This window comes from Mastigoproctus giganteus, chromosome 2, assembly GCF_048544385.1.
Source record: "Mastigoproctus giganteus isolate SK-2022 chromosome 2, ASM4854438v1, whole genome shotgun sequence".
Taxonomy (NCBI): domain Eukaryota; kingdom Metazoa; phylum Arthropoda; class Arachnida; order Uropygi; family Thelyphonidae; genus Mastigoproctus; species Mastigoproctus giganteus.
The window spans coordinates 203,163,094-203,185,259 of record NC_143576.1 but is presented as its reverse complement, the minus strand read 5'-3'; the positions used below and the strand labels follow the sequence as shown (position 1 = coordinate 203,185,259).

At 36.9% G+C, this 22,166-nt stretch overlaps 1 protein-coding gene across 1 annotated transcript in view; it reads right to left on the bottom strand.

Moving 5' to 3' along the window:
- Positions 1–22,166, bottom strand: part of LOC150089923 (purine nucleoside phosphorylase-like) — a 131,573-nt gene that overhangs the window by 2,103 nt on the left and 107,304 nt on the right. Inside the window, exon 6 of the mRNA XM_090368900.1 lies at positions 21,949–22,139. Within this exon, the coding sequence (XP_090225026.1) occupies positions 21,949–22,139 (191 nt within the window). The remainder of the gene's footprint in view (positions 1–21,948; positions 22,140–22,166) is intronic.

The window sequence follows — 22,166 nt, the reverse complement described above, 5'->3', positions numbered from 1 at the left end:
GTTTTGCACTGCATTGTGGGTTTCAAAAATGTTCGAAATGCATTTGTTAGATGGGATATATATTTCTGTGAATGAAATCCAATAAAAAGACTCCGCCTGATATAACTAATTGCCGTAAATATCTTTCCAAAGGGTAAAATGCCTAATTAATGGAAATATCAGAAATCATGCAAATGGCAATCACGACAACCAAATTAATTTTATTGCATTTAGCATTAGCAGAGGCATATGATGCAAGAAAGCAAGCTTATGCAGCATCAGCCAGACAAAAAAAAAAAAAAAAAAAAAAAAAAAACTTCCACTTCACCCCTCCGTTCATTCGAAATATCTGTCCAGCTGAGCCTTAAATTTATTTAGGCTATCAACTTCCACAACAGTGGATGGAAGTCTGTTCCACGAACCAATTACCCGCTGGCTAAAGACAAATTTCCGAACATCTATCCTACATCTGTCTCTCCTCAATTTGAATTTATGCCCTCTCAGGTGATTATTCTGAGCAAGAGGCAGAATCCCATTAGCATTGAGCATGCTCAAACCATTCAAGGCTTTATACACCTCTATCAGATCACCTCGCCGGTGCCTAGTCTCCAGGCACTGTAATTTTCAAAACATAAGCCTTTCTTCATAAGAGCAACCCTTTGTTCCATTCACTAACCTTGTTGCCCTTCTCTGTACTCATTCCAGCAGTTCTACATCCTTCTTGAAATGAGGCCTCCAGACCTGTAAACAGTACTCAAGGTGTGGGCCTAACCATTGCCTTATACAAGGGAATAACACCTCCTTATCCCTGCTAGAAAAATTCCTGTATATCATTGATAAGACGCCATGAGCTACTCTTGCAGCCTGTCTGCATTGCTCAGAGAACTTCATATCTGCCTGCACAATTACCCCCAAGTCCTTTTCATTCTCTACCACTGTCAGTGTAGTACCACAGAGTTGATACATTGCTCTGGGGTTGCTGTTTCCCATATGTAGTACTTTACATTTGTCAATGTTAAACTTCATTTGCCACCTCTCAGCCCCTTTTCTCAACCTTTCCAGATCCTGTTGCAGCAGCATAATGTCAGTAGTGCCCTTAACAACCCTGCCAACTTTTGTATCATCTGCAAACTTGGACATTAAGCTTTCTGACTATCTGAGCATGAACTATCCAAAGACATTCTGAAAGCTGTCTTTGGATAGTTCATGCACTTGTTTCAACACCATCTCAAAGTCCAGTTTTAGATCAGGAGCACTAGCATTGCGATTAAAGTTTCAAATATCGATCTTGGGAAGGATTAATCACTCTCTTATGGCCTGATCCAGGTCCTCACTTCACATCACATCACCGGTTTCATGCTTTAATTTCAGCACCTGGGATACTGTTAACTGGTGGCAGCCTATTTTATCAGCGATAGCACACATAGAAAGCCCTTCTTGGGACAGAGCAACAACTACACACTTTTTCTTGGTGTCAACTGAATATATAGAGTCATGCTTACACTTCTGCAAAACAGGATACTAATGAGCATGTGTATCCTTCCAATGCTGTATTTATAGAAATGGCTGATGCAATACCATGCAATTACTGTCTGGTGGAATAGAAGCATTATCTGACGATATACCTTTGCTTTGCAACAAACAAAATGACTGTAATCAAAAAATATCTTATACGTTTTACTAAAAATGTTACTTTTTTTTAAAGTGATGCAGTTTTTTTTTTTTTTTTTTCTGCCACTGTATATAATGACAATGATTTTAAAAGATTTACAGCATGTTGTAAATTCGAATCTTTATTTTGAAAATTTTCAAATTCGTTTACAAAAATATTTTTCTTTTCCACTTTCAATTATTATCATAGCCTGTGAGAAGCTTTAGCTGCACTTCACTGCTAATTCCAGACAATCGGCACCTGCATTCTATATGGGAACACCCTAACGCATAAGGCTGTCGGGGGCACTGGTTCCTTGTATGGAAGAACTAAATGTAAAATTTCATCAAAATCGGTAAAACCATTTTTGAAGAAAACTTACTTTTCAGATTAATCTTCAAGTTCATCGATATTCAGGTAGAAAGTTGGATTCCAATAAAAATCACTTAAAAATATTAGTAAAAAAACAGCAATTAGTTTTTTAAACGGTGATTTTGGGGTCCCCCTCTGATTGGGGCCCTAGGCAGATGTCTTTCTTGCCTATTGGATAATGCACCCCTGGCACCGGGAATGTCCCCTAATTCCACATTTTTACTCTGTGTAAGGCCACGGTGTGTGTTGGTGCATATTTTGAGAAGTATTAGTGTGGGTTGTGTTGTTTCTCTGGCCACTTAGTCTGGGAGGCTGTGGAGAGCCACTAACCCCAGTTTCTGTCACCACCATGGGGAGGCGGGCCAGGACACATTAGGAGAGAAGAAAGCTCTGGCGGGGTGAACCTTGAGGGTAGCTTGGGCATCCAAGGAGAGCCCAAAAAAAAAAAAAAAAAATTGGAAAAAAAGATAATGGGGAGATAGGAAGAGAGTGGGATAAAAGGGGTAGAGCACAGAGGGAGCAGTGTTGAGACACTAGCCAGATTTAAAAGGGGAGACAGTAAGGGAACCCCTGGTACAAGATGCCCATCCTGGTCCATAGGGTGGGAGTTGAAATTGGGTGGTAGGGTGAGCTACCAAGCAAAAGGTGATAAGGACCACACAGGATGGGGGAAGGAGACAACCACACCAGGTGGTGGGAATAAAAGAACATAGGGAAAGAGATTCCTAAGGTGGAGTGTGCTTTTTGCAGGGCTCCTCTGTAGCCAGGTGGGCAGGAGCAGCAGCACACGCTTCTTGATTAGACCGGGATTTGAGCCCGTGACCACCAAATACGGAGGATGCGGAAAGGTCAGAGAATGACCACCGCATATCCCCAGAGCAATATGGCCTTAGTTGCTAATGCTCCTAAAAACCAAATAACAACAGCTTTTTGCAGTCCTGTTCCACACTGGCCCGGGGGTTACTCTAATGGCCAGTATCAGCATCCCACACCATGCCAGCTAGAAAAAAGCTACAGCATGGTGTCAGCTTAGATAACATGAGGCCCCTGAAGGCCTGCATAGCCATCAGTCTGTCCAGTGAAGAGGACAAGATAGAACATGCAATTAATAATAACTTTCATTCACTCAACATTCACACAATTTTATTAGTTTTTTTCTTACACTTTCCATTTTATTTTATATATTAGATTAGATTAGATTAGATATCAATTGGTAAGTTTCAATAGGTGTGTCTTTTACGCAGAAAAGATATGACTTACTGCGTTAAATCTCTATATTACGTAGAAAAGCATGCATGGGGGTTGGCAAGCAAAGCGAGCCCGCTAGTTATTTATTAAAATAATAATAATTAAAATCTCATTACTTAGTATTTATTAACAGTTATTAACTTAAACATGAACAGCAAGTTCAAAACACAAAAAATCCAACACTGGCAACACAATTCTTAATGTGTACAAAATTCCTGTTGACCAAAACTGTAGACAATGGGAGAGGCTTAGGAACATGGCAAGACTAAAGTCCTTACAGACTCTAAAAACTTCTATTTTGTAGGCCCTTTGGTGGATGAAATTTTACGGGTGCAGTGATTTCAATAGGTAGATGGGTGAAAAGAATTATTTTAAATTTTTTTCAGGAAGAAAAATAGTATATAATAGGTGTTAACAGCTGATCTTATCACTATGTTGATTGCAATGTTCTTAAAAAATCTTTAAAATGGTTACTCTAATCATTTACATTGCTCTAAAGATGTTTCTTGACATCTAGGAAATGAATTTTGAAGGGAATTCTTTTTTAAAAGCTAAAGCTGATAAGAAACTGCCTTCAATAAAATATGAGACAACACTTGTCTCTCCTTGCACTACTCTATATTGAGAATGAGATGTACTAAAAACACTATTTCGAAATGTTGGTGCTGTTTTGTTCATTTTAAAAGCAATGAAAAAATCTCAAAATGTTTTCTTGTATTAAATTCTTCCATGTTATGAAAGAAAAGCATTCACATGGCTGAACTGTTTTTGTACATGCACTATGCCTATCCATACTATAAGTAAGTTTATTCAAGAAGAGATGATTTTTGTTGCAGTTTTTATTATACAAAGAAAAAAAAAAAAAAAAAACATGGGCAAACATTTAAGTCAAAAATACAATAAATATAATCTTCAAATTTGATTGAGATTGCTTGCTTTCTTGGGAAGACAGGTCTTCCACTGAAAGGACAGCCTTTGTTTCTTACATCATCACTGGTTGTTATTTATTAGTTGTTGGCACATTGGCTTCTGTGGCCATAATGCACCTCTCTTAGTTTTGCTTTCCCAGTCTGGTATCATCACTGGTAACAATGGAAAAAACATCAAGGTGTGGGTCAGCACACTGATGTAGACCGTGAAATGTGAGAACCTCTCTGTGACCATCAGTGAGGATGCAAGGCACAAATTTGGTTGAAACATTTTGCAATTCCATATTTGTGTTAAAACTAAATTGACACATCCCATAAGAAACAACCTTTTTAATAGAAACTTCAAACATAGTTAAACATGAAAACGAGCAAACAGATCATTGGTTTTTGAAGTTGAAGGATAGCCAGAGCATCGATTAAAACAAGCAGTAAGCAGTACTCTGAAAACTTTATAAACGACTGAAAAGTCTTTGAATGACATACTGCATCTTTTCTGTAAACTGTTTTAACATTTTGTAGGTTTATTTCATTCTAGTTTAAAACTAGAATCTGATGCAACTTCACTGCTCAATAAAATTACTCATTTTAAAATATGGCAAAACACAAAACACCTATTTAATGCATACTAATTCAGATTGAGTGAAGATAAATGTATGATTTGTGTTACTAAGCCTAGATGATCTACTCAATACAACAAGTCAATTCTTTCTGACACTGCAATTTCAAGATATAAAGTCAGTCACTAAACTTTTCTGATTACATCTCATGATCAAAAAGATGACTAAAAACATCTCACAATTGGCAATTAAATTGCATGGAATCTATACAATTATATAAAAAGAGGGAGCAGGAGGTAAGAAAACCATTAGCCATAATTATGAGAGCATCTTTGGAATTCAGGGGGGAACTCTATGGACTGGAGATGCATAAATGTATCCCCAATTTAAAACAGAGAATCAAAGAATGACATCAGAGATTACAGACCTGTTAGCCTGACTTCTCTTCCGGTGAAAATAATAGGGACACTAGTGAAAGAAGCAATGCAGAACCAATCTAGACAGAAATGCAGTTAGACTGCAGGAAGAGCATGAATTTGTTAAGGGGTGACCTTGTCTGACCAACAAATTGGATACTATGATGTAGTAACAAAGGAACTGGATGAAAAAAGTATTTTTGATATCATATGCTGGGATTTTGGGAAAGCTTTTGATACTGTTACACATAAGACTGCTGTACAAGTTGGGGCAGGGTAACATTAAGGACTAGTTATGGCTATGGATAGAGGGATGACTGAGTGGGAGAAGACAGTGTGATTATTAATGGACACTGCTCTTCCTGGACTTAATGTTATTAGTGGAATCCCACCATCAGTGCCAGCTCCACGTTGTCTATATTTATTAATGATAAAGGTATATCAGAATTAATGCCTAAATTTGTAGATGGTAAAAAGGTTGACAGGGTGATTAAATGGCAGTAATCAGTACGAGAACAGTAGCCTGTGCGGACGTACATTTTTGCCACTCCTGGAACAGAGAAGTTTTTTCTGAATTATTTTCTGTTTTATTAGCTTAAATTGGCATATTAACTTATTTTCTAGAGTAGCTTTATATTCCTATTTACGATACTTAGATTAAAGTAACTTAGATAGAGATTTTATAGGTATTAGTTAGTATCAGAAAGGGTATCAAATCCACGTGTTTACCGTTCTTAAATAGCCGCCATTGTTACGCAATACATAATATCTCGAAATAGATAGCATAAGCTTAATATAGTATAGTGTAGTACATAATATTGTCAATTAATCAGATAATTAATCTTGTTGAACTTCATTGTCAATTAAATTGTACCTTTAACTATACACATAACGACTTGGGTTACGTAACATAAATAATTAGTAAAAAATAAATAATTAATACTTAACTTGATACGGAAGTTATATAAAGGGATTTCGTAGATAACACTCGATACTGAAACATAAATATAGCATTATAACCGTGTTGGGATATAAGTTTGGGGTTTTAATTTTGTACTAAAATTGAAATTTTATTGAAATTAAATCGAAATCATGACTCAGACCAGAGCAGCAAAGCAAAAGGCTCAAGCTAATGGGAGTGCTGTGGCTCAGGGGAGAACTGAGGGGGGGTAGTTGCCCTCTGAATCACAGCCTATTAAAATGCACTATTTGCTTGATGTTTGTGGAGCAGTCAGGTACAGGACATGACACTGCCATGGGGGATTTCTTTGTGTGTGCACAATGCAAGGGGTGTAAGGAATCAGGCGACAACTCAGCATTGTTATGGGCCTATATGAGAGCTTGAAGGACAGGGTCGATGCCCTCGAAGGATTAAAAGTGAGGGGCCCATCAAGCTCTCAGCTGCCCACACCAATGCCAGAGCTTGCACTTGGTCATCACGCAACACAGCTGCAGCCCGCAAGGCAGAATGCGCTTGTCCCAAAGGAACTAGTAGTTGTTGGTGACTCTATTGTCAGGGAAACGGGAAACTTGCTTTTGTAAAAAGAATAGGTGGAACAGGACCAGGGTATGTCTGCCAGGGGAAAAGGTTGATGACGTTGTACAGCGGATATCATCTTTTAAGGGCACAAAAGGTGATATAGTTGTACACGGTGGCACTAATGATATTAAGAGTAGGAGACCGGCGAAATTACTTAACAAGTACAGGTCACTGTTGAAAAAAAGCCGTGAATTAGGGTTGAATTTGAAAGTGTTTGCAATTCTGCCTAGACACGATAGGAGGGAGTATATGATGAGAGCCCTGTTGATCGATTCGGCCCTGGAAAGATTGTGCAAAGCTCAAGGGGTAGAATTTTTTTCAGCCTGGTCTGTACTTGTTAACAGGAGAGACTGCTTCTACAGGGATGGGATACACTTAAACAGAAAGGGTGCAAGAATGTTTGCTGATGCTATCGAGGCAGTGTTAGGTGGGTTTGAAAACTGCTAGATTGGGGGGATACAAGGACTAATAGATTAACAGTAGCCACTGGCAGAGGTGAAAGTGATTCTTGCACTGCTTCTATTGGAATGAGCCGCAGCCTGGAAAATAAGATGCAGGATATTTCAGAGACTGCTGGGAATCATTGGAGTACAAATAAACACATAGGTTGTGTTAGGGTAGCTAAGAAAAAGAACAGGTGCATGTATACTTGCGTGTACACCAATGCTAGGAGTTTAGTAAATAAATTTGATGAATTTGAGGTATTGCTCAAAACATCAAAGGCAGATATTGTGGGGATTTCAGAGACGTGGTGTCACACAGATATAAGGAATGCAGAACTGGAATTTGGGGAGTACAATGTCTACAGAAAGGATAGACAGGATAGGAAGGGAGGAGGGATTATGCTATTAGTTAAGAAATACATAAAATCCAAGGAAGTGAAGCCAGTCGACATTGCTGGACAGTGCAGTGTCGAGTCAGTTTGGTGTGACATAAGCATTGGGAGATCAAAATTGAGAGTAGGAGTGTGCTATAGGCCTAATGACTCTGATGAGTATAATAAGAAACTGTACGGGGAAATAGAGTGGGCCAGTAAATCAGAGAGTCTTATAATGGGGGATTTTAATTTCCCAGATATTGATTGGAATTTGTGGATTGGTCACTCACACACTAGCAAGGCTTTTGTGGATTTACTGGATGATTGTTTTCTACATCAGCATGTTCGGGAGGCAACTAGAGGGAGTAATACTCTTGATTTGATTATCAGTAGTGATTCTTCATGCATTAGGAATCTGCAGGTAAATGAACCACTAGGTGGCAGTGATCACAGTGTGCTGAAGTGGGATTTACTCAAAGAGGTAACTACCATTAGGGGTAAAGTGAAGGGTTATTGCTTTTGTAAAGGTGACTACGATGGACTGAGCCAGTATTTAAATTATATACAGTGGGACCAACTGATGATGTTACCAACAGCAAATTCAAAATGGGAAGCATTCAAAGAACTTATCTTGGAAGCTACTAGGCTTTACATAACAACTAAGAAATATTGTTCAGGGTTTAGGCCTAAGTGGATGTCAGATGAACTAATGAGACTTATGGCAGACAAGAAAAATGCATGGGATACATACAAATTAACACGTGACACAGAAGCCTATGATAGGTACAAGTTGATCTGTAACCAAGTTACAAAGGAGGTTAGGCAGGCGAAGGCAGATTACGAGAAATGTTTGGCAAGGGATGCAAAGAAAAACAGCAAAGAGTTCTTTATTTATGTAAACTCTAGAAGGAAGGGGATGAATCAGATTGGTCCACTTGCTATCGATGGGTCAACTGTTGATGATCCTGCTCAGGTAGCTAACAAACTGAATGAATATTTTGCATCGACATTCACACATGAGGAGTTGTTCAGCGAGGGGAATGCCAGAGGTGTATTCAACTCTGGCAGTAAGCTAGAGAATATTGTAATAACTGAGAGTAAAGTGGAGGAGAAATTGTTGAAGATAAATACAAGAAAGGCACTTGGGGTGGATGGGATCTATCCAGTTATATTAAAGGAAGCAGCAAAGGAAGTAAGCAAACCCTTAGCCATAATTATGAGAGCTTTCTTGGACTCAGGGGAAGTACCCATGGGCTGGAGATGTGCAAATGTGACCCCAATTCACAAAGGAGGATCAAAGGGTGACACAAGTAATTATAGACCTGTTAGTTTAACTTCTGTTCCAGGAAAATTAATGGAGGCACTGGTTAAAGAAGCACTGCAGGATCATATAGACAAGACTTCAGTTATAGCTCAGACACAGCATGGTTTTGCTTAGGGGAAGTCTTGCCTGACCAATTTGATTGGATACTATGATGCAGTCACAAAAGAACTGGATGCAGGGAATAACTTTGATATTATATACTTGGATCTTAGAAAGGCTTTTGATACTGTTGCATATGGAAGACTGCTGCACAAATTGGAGCAGTGTGGCATTGGAGGCAAATTGCTGCTATGGATAAAGGGGTGGTTGAGGGGGAGAAGACAGAGAGTGGTAATCAATGGACACTGCTCATCGTGGACTAATGTTATTAGTGGAGTCCCTCAGGGTTCAGTATTGGGTCCAGTATTGTTTTCTGTATTTATAAATGATATTGATGAGTGTATATCAAGCTTAATGTCCACGTTTGCAGATGATACAAAAGTTGGCAGGGTTGTTACGGTCACTACTGACACTATGCTGCTGCAACAGGATCTGGAAAGGTTGAGCAGATGGGCTGAGAGGTGCCAAATGAAGTTTAACATTCACAAATGTAAAGTACTACATAGGGGAAACAGCAACCTCAAAGCAACGTATCAACTGTGTGATACTACACTGAGAGTGGTAGAGAATGAAAGGGACCTGGGGGTGGTTGTGCAGGCAGATATGAAGTTCTCTGAGCAGTGTAGATGGGCTGCAAGAGTAGCTCATGGTGTCTTATCAATGGTATACAGGAATTTTTCCAGCAGGGATAAGGAGGTGATTATTCCATTGTATAAGGCAATGGTCAGGCCACACCTAGAGTACTGTACAGGTCTGGAGGCCTCATTTCAAGAAGGATGTAGAGATGCTGAAACGAGTACAGAGAAGGGCAACAAGATTAGTGAATGGAACAAAGGGGTGCTCTTACGAAGAAAGGCTTAAGTTTTTCAAATTAGTGTCTGGAGACTAGGCACCGGCGAGGTGATCTGATAGAGGTGTATAAAGCCTTGAATGGTTTGAGCATGCTCAACGCTGATGGGATTCTGCTTCTTGCTCAAAATAATCACCTGAGAGGGCATAAATTCAAATTGAGGAAAGACAGATGTAGGATAGATGTCCGGAAATTTGTCTTTAGCCAGTGGGTAGTTGGTTGGTGGAACAGACTTCCATCCCTTGTTGTGGAAGTTGATGGCCTAAATAAATTTAAGGCTCAGCTGGACAGGTATTTCGAATTCATGAAGGGGTGAAGTGGAAGTTTTTTTTTTTTTTTTTTTTTTTTTCTGGCTGATGCTGCATAAGCTTGCTTTCTTGCATCATATGCCTCTATTAATGCTAATTAGTTTATGTTTAAACAATGATTGATTTATAGAAAGAAATGAAAACGTAGCCTGTAAAAGTAAGCAAATTATAATAATAGAGAAATTATTTACAACTTACAAATGTTAAAGAATATTTATTCTTCATCATCATCATCAACTAAATGCACACTCATTGATCACTCATTATTGGCTCGGCACTCGTTGGCTTGTTGCATAAGGAGGAGTCTTCTTCAGAAATGTTTCAAGAGGCGTTTATTTCCAAGATAATCTTTTCTTTTAATTATAAATTTCACGATTGCATGCATAAGCATTTTTTAACGGCACACACAAATTGCAACTAACACGATTCGCAAGGAGTAACAAGTTTACAAAGCTTAAAACAAAAGGAATTCTTTTTCTTTGTTTTCTGGTGTTTTCTCTCTGGGTAATTCAGAATTTTTTTTTTTTTTTTTGGCTGGTGCAGCATAGGCCTCAGGCTTCCTTGCACTATATTAGTATTAGTAACGGCCGCATGGTGCAAGAAAGCCTATGGCTTATGCTGCACCAGCCAAAAAAAAATCCGAACAAAACAATGATAAAAAAAATAATAATAAATAAATAAATAGATAAATAAAATAAATAACTAATTAATAATAATTAATAAATAAAAAAATAAAAAATAAATAAAAAGGAAATTAAACCTATCATCCTATGCGCTTCCCTTACCCGAAAGTACTATCCAGATGACCTTTGAATTTCCCCAAACTGTCGGCCTCTACCACCCATGAAGGCAACTTATTCCAGTAATTTATAACTCGCTGGCTAAAATAAAACTTCCTGCAGTCCAATCTAAACATCCAACCCCCCCCCCCCCGTAACTTGAATTTATGTCCCCTAGTTCTAGCATCATTTATAATCTTGAAAATGTTGTCCTCATTCATTTTACTGATGCCTCTCAGAGCCTTAAACACCTCAATCAAATCTCCTCTAAGGTGTCTAGTTTCCAAACTCTGCAACCCACATATTCGAAGTCTTTCATCATAAGGACACCCTTTTGCCGATCTCACCCTTCTTTGCACCCTTTCAAGAAGCTCGATGTCTTTCTTTAGGTGCGGCCTCCATACTTGAACACAGTATTCCAAGTGTGGTCTAACATAAGCCTTATATAATGGGATTATCACGTCCCTATCTCTACTTGCAAAACTTCAATAGATAATCGATAGGACACCATGGGCCTTCCTTGCAACCTGTTTACAATGATCAGAGAATTTCATGTCTGACCGTATCTTAACACCCAAGTCCCTTTCCTCCAGTACTGGGTTTAGTTGAACTCCACCAAGTGAATAAGTTATTTTGGGATTACTGTTTCCCAGGTGTAATACCTTACACTTTGTTGGATTAAAGCACAGCTGCCATTTTTCTGACCATTCCTGAAGTCTATCTAGGTCTCTCTGAAGAAGCTCAGCTTGACAGTGATCATTAACTACTCTACCAATTTTAACATCATCTGCAAATTTAGACATCATGCCCTCTATCCCTTCATCAATGTCGTTTATGAAAATTAAAAATAACAGTGGTCCTAATACTGATCCTTGGGGAACCCCACTTCTTACATCAACCCAATCTGAGGAATAGCCATTTATCACAACCCTCTGCCTCCTGCCCTGAAGCCATCCTTCTATCCATCTAAGGATTTTCCCAGTGATTCCAACCTGTTCCAGCTTATAAAGCAACCAACCGCTAATGTGGGACTGTGTCAAAAGCTTCGCTGAAATCTAAATAAACAATGTCGAAATTATTCCCTAAATCCAGCTCGTGAGTGACCCTTTCGAAATAGCGAACCAGATTTGTTAAACATGATTTTCCCTTTACAAAACCATGCTGAGTATCCTTGAGAATTTCAGTTCGATCCAAATGATCCTGAATTCCACCCTTGATCATTGCATCCATGATTTTCCCTACTACTGAAGTCAGACTGACAGGTCGATAATTTCCAACTTCACTTTTAGAGCCACCCTTATGTATGGGAGATACATTTGCACTTTTCCAATCCAAGGGAATCTCCCCAGAGTCTAGTGATGCTCCCATAATTAGCCTCAATGGTTCAATGCACTCGCTTGCCGCCTCTCTTAAGATTATAGGGTATATTCCATCAACTCCAGGAGCCTTACTGGTCTGTAAGGCTCAAAAGTTTTTTCATTAAATAATCTTGCGAAATTTCAATATCATTAATTACATATTTTTAACTTCGCTCCCACAATTTCCCATTGCCACAAAAGGCTTTTCATTTGTAAATATCGATGCAAAATAACTGTTGAGTTCATCTGCAACGGCAGCTGGTGTATTTATTACTATCCCCTTTCCCTTACGTAAAGGTCCGATCTGGTTTGTCCTGCTCTTCTTGGCATTTATATATGTGAAGAATTCTTTATCCCCCCCTCTTTGCTCTGTTTGCTAGTGATTTCTCATAAACTGCCTTTGCCTGTCGAACCTTTACTGTGGCTCTATTACCTTGTAGCTGTTATAGGCTTCAGTACTTTTTATTGCTCTGTAACCTTTCCATGTCACCTTTTTCTGCTCAAGTAATGCGGCAACTTCACTATTCATCCAACTTGGACCCTTCTCGTGGAGTATTTTTTTAATGGTATATATGCATTCAAGGCATCTGTGATTAATGTTTTAAAAGCGTACCACAGTTCAATTGTATTCATTCTCTGCGCAATATCTACCCAGTTAATAAAGGCCATGTAGTACCTTAAGGCATTGTAATTTCCTTTTCTGAAATTAAAACCCATTCCTTTGCCTTTAACTACTGCTACCTCTCTCGTCATCATCCACCATAGAACTCCGTGATCACTTCCTGCTTCTGGTTCCTCTACTGTCAGCCCTGTTATGTCATCTGATTCACGTGTGATGATGAGGTCTTGGATATTCTTTTCTCTAGTACTTTCCCTGACATGTTGATACAAATAACAGGTCATCTAGTTGATTTAAAAATTTTGTTCCCCATGTCAAGTTTCCTTCCCATTTACTCCAATCAATTAGAGGCAAATTGAAATCACCCATAATAAGACATTGACGCTTACTTGCCCATTCCATTTGCATGTAGAGGCTTTTGTCATAATCTTCGCAATCACCTGGTCTGTAGATTACTCCTACTCGCATTATACCTTTGTTTCCAACTATCTCACACCATACAGACTCTATACTAGCATGTGAAATGTCTGAATCCGGGAAAGCTATCGTCGCACTCAGGCTGCTTCTGATAAGAAGCATTACCCCACCACCCCTTCTATCTACCCTATCCTTCCTAAATATGGCTAATAATAATAATAATAATAATAATAATAATAAGAGAAGATTCTGAAAATTTATTTGTTTTTTATATGATTGAAGATTTCAGTAAAGGGCAAACACATTTCACCATAATAATGTAATAAACCAAAGTTGCAGCTATCGGTAATTTCGCAAATGCAAGAAGATAGAGTTTACTACCCGTTTATAATTGCTTGCAGTAACAGAAAAGCCCAGTAAACCAGAAAGTGCAAATTGTCTTTATTGTTTTATGGTCGCGGACTTCCAGAAATGTGCTTTAGAAAAATATCACGAAGGCATTTAAAATCGATTCTTATAATGGAACATATGATAATTATCAAAGTGTAGTGCATTTTAATGATTTGAATTGGTAACTAATACAATTTTATATGGCCTAAAGGCCACATTCGTGACCTTAAAAATGACAATTTAGAGAGATAAATAGCTTAGTTATACAGCGAAAATTTTAACTTCCGAGACCTTGAAATGAATTACCAAAAAACAATGTGTTATTGGGTTCACACTACGATATTTTAGCGATACGATGGAACTGATTAATATCGTAAAGCGGGGTACACTGTATTGTACAGCTATGCACATGGTTTGGAATGCAGTATTTACAAATGTTTAACATTCAATTTTTGCAATTAATATTCATATTTTCGATTCTGTTGATACTTGGGGGGGGGGGGAACACACTCTTAAACCTGAGAACTCAAAGCAAGAACTGCCTGTATTCAACTTTTCTTTAAAGGCAAACGACTTGTCAGTCGAAGTGAGTAAATTTTCCTGTAAGCCTTGCATACTGATATTTAATTTATGAAGTTGTGCATAAATCTGCTATAAAAGCTAATTTACAGCACCAAATTTCATCACTTAAATAATCACAAAATTCTAATTGCTCCAGTGAAAAATAAATATGAGCATTTCCCAACACAACCTCGTACATATGCATAATTACATTTCCTCAGTACAGTATGCATTTTTAAAGAGAAATGATCAGACTCCAGTTCCCCGCATAATTTTCCAAAAATACATATTTTTTTGTGGTCTAATTTTGATATAATTGACCGTTTTAACCACTTGATCAAGTACAAGTTTTAAATTGGGTACAACTGTCTTCGCTACTAGAACTTGTCTATGTCTAAAATGGTGTGTTGTAATATGTGAATTGTGCCATTTTACTAAGTTTACAAATCCTTTTAGTGCTCCTGTCATCGCGGGCGCACCGTCGATACAAATACTGACACAAGACTTCCATAATATACCACACTTTTGGATATAATTATTCATTACTTCGAAAATATCTTGGTTGGTTGTTCTTTCAATGATTTCTTTACAACAACAACAACAAAAAAATTGTGTGGTTTTCGATAAACTCGACAAATGCTATTAATTTCCCAATTGGCTTTCCCAATCGCCCAAAATTATTAATATGTTGAACAACTTGTTCTTCAATATCATCGGACTTTTTTTTATACGGCTGCTAATTGTGCTGTTCGAAAGTGGTACTGTCATTTTTTTCCAACTTCCTCTACCAAAATACTTTTCGCGATTACCCGATACGCTCGTAAAATCAGAATTTCCACAATCAGGTCAGATTTTTCTTTCTTTCTTTCTTTCTTTTTTTTTTTTTTTTTTTTTGCCACCAGTTTGGCTACTAAATAGCCAGCTTCTTGAGCTTTATCAGATATTTTAGCCATACTTTAAAATTCTGTACCTTGTTTTCTACACTGGTATGCAAAACTTAAGGACCAACACTATTTCTAAAGGTTACAACCACAAAAGCAAACAAAACAGCCTGTGGCAATTTGCATAACTGTGACCATTCACAGTAGAAATCTAGTGCACATGTAAAAATTTGAATTGTGATGAGAGGGCTCACATAAACAGATAAAAGCAGCAGTTTAGCAGCTACGAAATGGGCAGTAGACAACATCTGGATGACTTTACCTGGGGAAGTTCGAGGAGTGTAACTGCACAGTTCGGTATTGCCCATAGCATCATCTCACATGCATGATTGGCCTTCATAACAGCAGGTACAGCTGTTCAAAGGACCAGTGGTGGTCGTCCACGAAAAATAATGCCCAATGATGACCACTATATACTCCTAGGCCAAGAGGGACCGACACCAGACAGCAGGATCCATTGCAAACCAACTGCACAGTTTACTATGGCCAGGCAATTCCACAAAAGGTGGAATGTTTGCCCAATAGCCAGTACACTGTAAAATGTTCACCAGCTGAAGATGGCACTAACAGAGGAATGGACCATGTTACCGCAAGAACTTATCAACAACATTATTCTAAGTATGGAAAGGCGGTGCAAAGCCTGCACCGACATTAGGTCAACATTAATTTTCCTACTGAGGACCATCTCCTCCCTTTCTTCCATCTTTGGCAGTGATGCATCTGTATCATAGCAGCCAGTGCTATGTTGCCATTTTTGAATAAAGTCCCTCTGTATCATTTTGTTTCCGTTGTTGTGTCTCTGTTGTTTCCTTCATCATTTCTATTCCTCATGAGGTTCTTTGGTATGCTCTTCCTATATCCAGGCCACTCCTATGAGAAGCTACAGGTGAAAACATGACTGGTCCTTAAGTTCTGCACACCAGTGTAGTAGAGGCCTGCAGTCTTTTAAAATATTCCACAATTTTTGACGATAAATTCTCGTGTTTCGTAGAAAAATGAAGCTGTAATTTACTTGGCACTATTGATTCATTCGGCAATTTTAAACCACATACCACACATAAAGGTTGAGGACAATCTTGGTTGTCAGTATACAAAAATCCCATCACCAAATAATCATCATCATATTTATGACAACATGTTTTCTTTTTTTTTTTCTAATGTTGATGGTTGCTCGTTTTTGTTTTTGTCATTTTCTCCAAGCTCATTGTTATCAATTTGCCTCTTCTGATTTCCTTTCACTAAAAATTTATCCATCACTAATAATTTCTAAAAAAAAGTATTAGCGATGTTTTTTGAAGTTTGATTTAAATTTTTTTTTTTTTTTTTTTGACTTCTGTTTTTTGAGCCCAAAAGTTTTTTGTAAGGCCCTGGGCATTACGCCCATTATATACAATGGATAATCCAGCTCTGACTTGCATTTTATTTTTTTGAAGATAATTATAGAAGTATATTTTATAAATTTCATGACTTCACCCTCCTTAAAATATTTCATAAAATTCATGCCCCACTCTTTCCTCCTGAATTTTATGAAATCCTTTTAACCCTTTCAAATACAAATAACAGATTTCACATAAATTAATGTATATATACTTAAATACATCTGGTTTGTTTATAACAATTTTTTTTTTTTGTTTAAAAAAAAAAAAAAAAAGTTACTTCTAGAATGTACTAATACAGCTAATTTAAAATACCTTGAATATGACATTTTAGAGATATAAAAACATGAAAAAGTACTTTTAAAGCACAAAGGAAATTTCTTACTACGCTGCTTACAAGTTGCACTTATACAACTGCAGGGTGCCTGGAAAAGTCTCAAATGATAAGAATGGCTGAATCGAGATGAACAGATCTACTACTAGGAATGAAAAGTCACCTTTAATAAAGGATTAAAGGTGAACAGATCTAGTACTAGGAATCAAAATGTGATGTCACACTGACCACCGGAAGGAGCTGGGATCGGTGCAGCATAAATAAACGAATATTTTTATTTGAATTAATTTGTTATTATAAAATTTGGATTTATTAATTTTTTTTTATTTGCATTTTCCCCGGCACACCTGAAGCATACAGGTTGGGAAACACTGGTCTACATACTGTATACAAACATTGCATTTCTTCAGTGAAACTTAATGCACATAGTAAGTTCTAAATCAAGAGAAAGTTTCCATAAGGTATATGGGAAAAATATTACACAGCAGATTAAAAATACAAGAGAAATAATACTCTGGCAGGGGGTTCCTAAAGTGTAGGACAAGTATTGTTTTTATGAAACACTTTTTTTTTTTTTTTTTTTGTTTAAAAAAAAAAAAAAAGTGTTATAAACAAACCAGATGTATTTAAGTATATATACACATTAATTTATAAAAGTAGTTCAGTTATGTAAAATCTGTTTTTTGTATTTGAAAGGGTTAAAAGGATTTCATAAAATTCAGGAGGAAGGAGTGGGGTATGAATTTTATGAAATATTTTAAGGAGGGTGAAATCATGAAATTTATAAAATATACTTCTATAATTATCTTCAAAAAAATAAAATACAAGTCAGGGCTGGATTATCCATTGTGTGTAATGGGCGTAGTGCCCAGGGCCTTACAAAAAAAAAAAAAAAAAAAAAAAAAAAACACTTTTGGGCTCAAAAAACAGAAGATTCAAAAAAAAAAAAAAAAAAAAAAGAAATTAAATCAAATTTCATAAATTTCATTAACTGAATTACTTTAAAAACCTTTTTATTCCAGTACTAATACAGACGACAACAACAAAAAAAAAAAGTTACTTCTAGAATGTACTAATACAGCTAATTTAAAATACCTGTTCTATACAAATTAACTGAATATGACATTTGTTTTTGTATTTAGGGCATAGCAGATAGGACATATTTGCTTCTATGTTTTTTGCTTACAGCTTGAAATTAGAGTGTAAGGTTAATCTGTTTTATTTAGATGAAAACTAACTGTGAATGAAGAAGCAATGGTTTCTACCACAAAAGATGGGAAGCAAGAAATGTTGGCAAATGACAAAAAGCAGTGATAGTATTTAGCAGGCCTAAAGGGCATTATGTTAAAGGTGAAATAGCTGAATTTGCAGGTGTTTCAGAAAGAACAGTAATAAGAGTTTAAAGAATGGTGCGAGTTTAAATCACCTGCAAATCAGCAGCAGAATTGTAGTTGAAAATCTGTGTTAAGTGATCATGATCGGCAACAAATATCACATTTAGTAAATTAGCATTAGTAGGCATATGATGAAAGCTTATACAGCATCAGCAAAAAAAAAAAAAAAAAAATCCCTTCTCATTTCACTCATCTGATCACTCCAAATGTTTGTCAAGTTCAGCCTTAAATTTATTTAAGGCTATCAACTTTCACAACAATAGATGGAAGTCTGTTCCAGCAATCAACTACCTGATGGTGAAAAGGCAAACTTCTGTGAAACTATCTTCATTCAATTTGAATCTATACCCCCCTCAGGTCTGTAATCTGAGCAAGCAGAAGAATCCCATCAACATTGAGCCTGCTCAAACCATTCAAGACCTTATACAACTCAATAAGATCACCTTGTAAGTGCTTACTCTCCAGATGCTGCAACTTGCAGAACTTAAGCCTTTCTTTTCTTGGTAACAGTACCCCTTTGTTCCTCTCACCAATCTTGTTGCCCTTCTTTGTACTCATTCTAGCAACTCTACATCCTTCCTAAATTGAGGCCTCCAGGTGTGGCCTGACCACTGCCTTATACAAGAGGATAATCACCTCCTTGTCTCTGCTGGCAAAATTCCTATATATCATTGATCTCCATGACTTGCCTCTGGCAGCCTGTCTCCACTGCTCATAGAACTTCATATCTGACTGCACAATTACCACCAGGTCTTTTTCATTCTCCACTTCTGAGTGTAGTACCACAGTTGATACATTTCTCTTGGGTTACTGCTACCCACATGCAGTAGCTTGCATTTGTCAATGTTCAAATTCAGTTGCCACTTCTCAGCCCATCTGCCTAACTTTTCTAGATCCTGTTGCAGTAGCATACTGTCTTTACTGTCATTAACAACCTTCCCAACCTTTGTATCATCTGCAAACTTGGACATTAAGCCTGATATACCTTCATCAATATCATTGATAAATACCCAAAACAACAATGGGCCCAGCACTGAACCCTGGGTTAAATTGTTTTCAGAATGGCCTAATATTGATATAAACTATTTAAAGGGCCTAGTCGAATCCCTATGAACAAGAATTTGCGAAGCAATTCATGATAAAGGAGGGGATATATTATTAATTAAAAAATTACACAGGTGAGTAATTTTTGTCCAGTAACTGTACATCTATAAAAAATGTTGAAGATCTATGATTTTATTATGGAGCCTGTAAATTTTACACAATGCAAATATTTGTCTCTTGATCTACCTTGTGGCCATACAGAGACTTAATGCAGTGCCCTGGTATAAATAGCGGAACAAACACCACCTCTACAATATGTAAACCAATTAACACTGCCAAGTTTCTTCCACAATGCAACCTTTTGTACTAATGAATAGCATCCTGAGTTTGCATTTTAAACCACTAAAATCCTCCAGGACATTGCTTTTCTTTTAAATGAAAAATTTAATTTTCATTTAACATAACAATCTAAGAGTTGTTTGGTGTTCATCTGAATGAGTTATGTCAGACTAATTCTTCCATAAGACTGAGAAAGTTTCAGTAATCCACTGTTAATTAAACAAATGGACAATCCTATGACCTTTTAGTAAATTATTCCATATGATAAGTGCACAAAAAGAAAAAAAAAAAGTTGACAAATCGGGTTTAGAGAGGACTCAAAAACAAAATGATATTTTAGAATAATCAAAGAGCAGTGAAGAACTCTTCATCAAGAAAGAATTTGAAAAAAAACTTCTCATTTGTTTCATTTAATTAGACAAAATTGAAGTAGTAAGAAATTGTAAAATTTTATACTGATTTTTCACAAGATATGTTGCAAGTTCAGGAAAAATATATGAGAGGTTTCTGCATAACATTTCCCAAAATCAATATTAAGCAAGTTAACAAATGGTGTACATTAAATTGAACACACTGTAATAATAAATCTGATCAAATTACAGTATACATTTAATAACTATTATGGCGATAAACCAGAAATATCTGTGATATAGATGGTTTATTCTGGGGATCTCACAATAAAAACCTTTTCCAGGATCTTGAATAGCAATTTTGGAATAAACTTTTGCACATATTTTACCTCAAACAGAATATCATTATACTTGTTTTGATTCCCCTTCTTGCTTTTTTTTTCCCTTTTCTTTTCTTTTGAATTACACTAATTTTATTAATTTGTGTCACTTAAAAGTTTAAATTTTCATTCCTTCTATAACCAATTAGAAAAATATACAGGATAAATGCAAATTCTTTAAAACTTCATTGTTGAGTTAAAAAAAGATAAGCCACATTATTTACGCAAACTTATAATTTTACCAACATGTCAAAATCTTACTGCCTGCATGACAAAGCGGTACATTTAATTGATAATGTGGCTTCAGAGTAGGTTCACGTCAACATTTCAGTATTTACAGGTTCAAGACATGAGCTAATCTACATCTTCACGTCACCAACGTTTATAGCTTCTACACAATAACTGAGTCAAAATCTGATCTTTTGCATAATTTCCAGCACAATAAAATAATGTCCAGCAAAAGCATCCTGCAAGTCCCAAAGCATGGGGATTCACAATCTTTTTGGAAAAAAAAACCCCCCTGAATATAGTAGTACAAATTGTGGATATAGGAACTCTTCCAGCACATCTAGGTAATCACTGGAATACTCAGTGTCTCCTGAAAATACAATCACTTGGTCATGAACTCACCACACCAGACATTCATTTTTGAACTTATAATTGTGCTCCCAACAGTGAAGGTGGTGTTTTTGATCCTCAAATCTGTGTCCGTTCACCTTCCCAAAGAAGTTAAAAACAGCACAATCCGAAAATACCTGATGCCTTTCAGAAAATTTCATACTGCACTTGATTGTACATGCTCATGGTAAAATTTTTCTTCAGTGCTCTGTCATCTCACATTTTTACATGTAGTGGTTGCAGCCTCTACACATGAAGACAAATGCTTATATAACACCTTTAGTACAGTTTATCCCCTGATTATGGTATTTATGATTATGGCTGAACATGGCTGATTATGAATGAACCTTGTGGACCTCTGTAGGCTAAATGCCTGACATGTTCTTGCTAGAGATGTAGTTGGCTTTTCCTTCCATGTGAAGGAAACTATCCATCTCTAAACAGTTTGTATCAAGCATGGATTGATATAAAATCAAGCATTTGATTTTATATTCAATAACGTCATATTGACATAAAATCAAGTTTATATCAAGCATGGATTGACATCGTAACCAAATATACTGATGGTTACGATGGTGGTTTCTTTTTGGAAGCTGTTCAGTAGTTTTCACTTGAGTATCAGATTTTGTCTGAATAAACTGCAACTTTTTTTGTGATGCTTGTTTGTTATTTGGTTTTTAGGAGCATTAGCAACTAAGACCATATTGCTCTGGGATATGTGGTGGTCATTCCCTGACCTTTCCGCATCCTCCGTATTTCGTGGTGACGGGCTCGAACCCCAGTCTAATCAAGAAGCGTGTGCTATGCACTGCTGCTCCTTCCTACCTGGCCACAGAGACCCTTTTGTGATGCACCTTTTCACTAAGTGTTTTCATGGATGACATTACACCTATCAATTTTGTTCTGCATTTCAATAAAACTTTGAAACCAAGTAATCAGATCTTATAAAATTCCTTACCTACTGCATCTGCTCCAAGTGTTCTAAGTGCTCTCAATTCTGAAACTGTTTCATAAGATGGACCTCCTACCATAACGTATACTCCTTCTTTTATGTATTTGTCAATTCCAAGGGTTGCAGCAACTTCTTTAGCTATTTTACGCAGTTTCACATCATATGCTTTATTTACAGCTGGAAAACGAGGTCCAAACCTGCCAAAATTTTTTTGAGGTAAATTG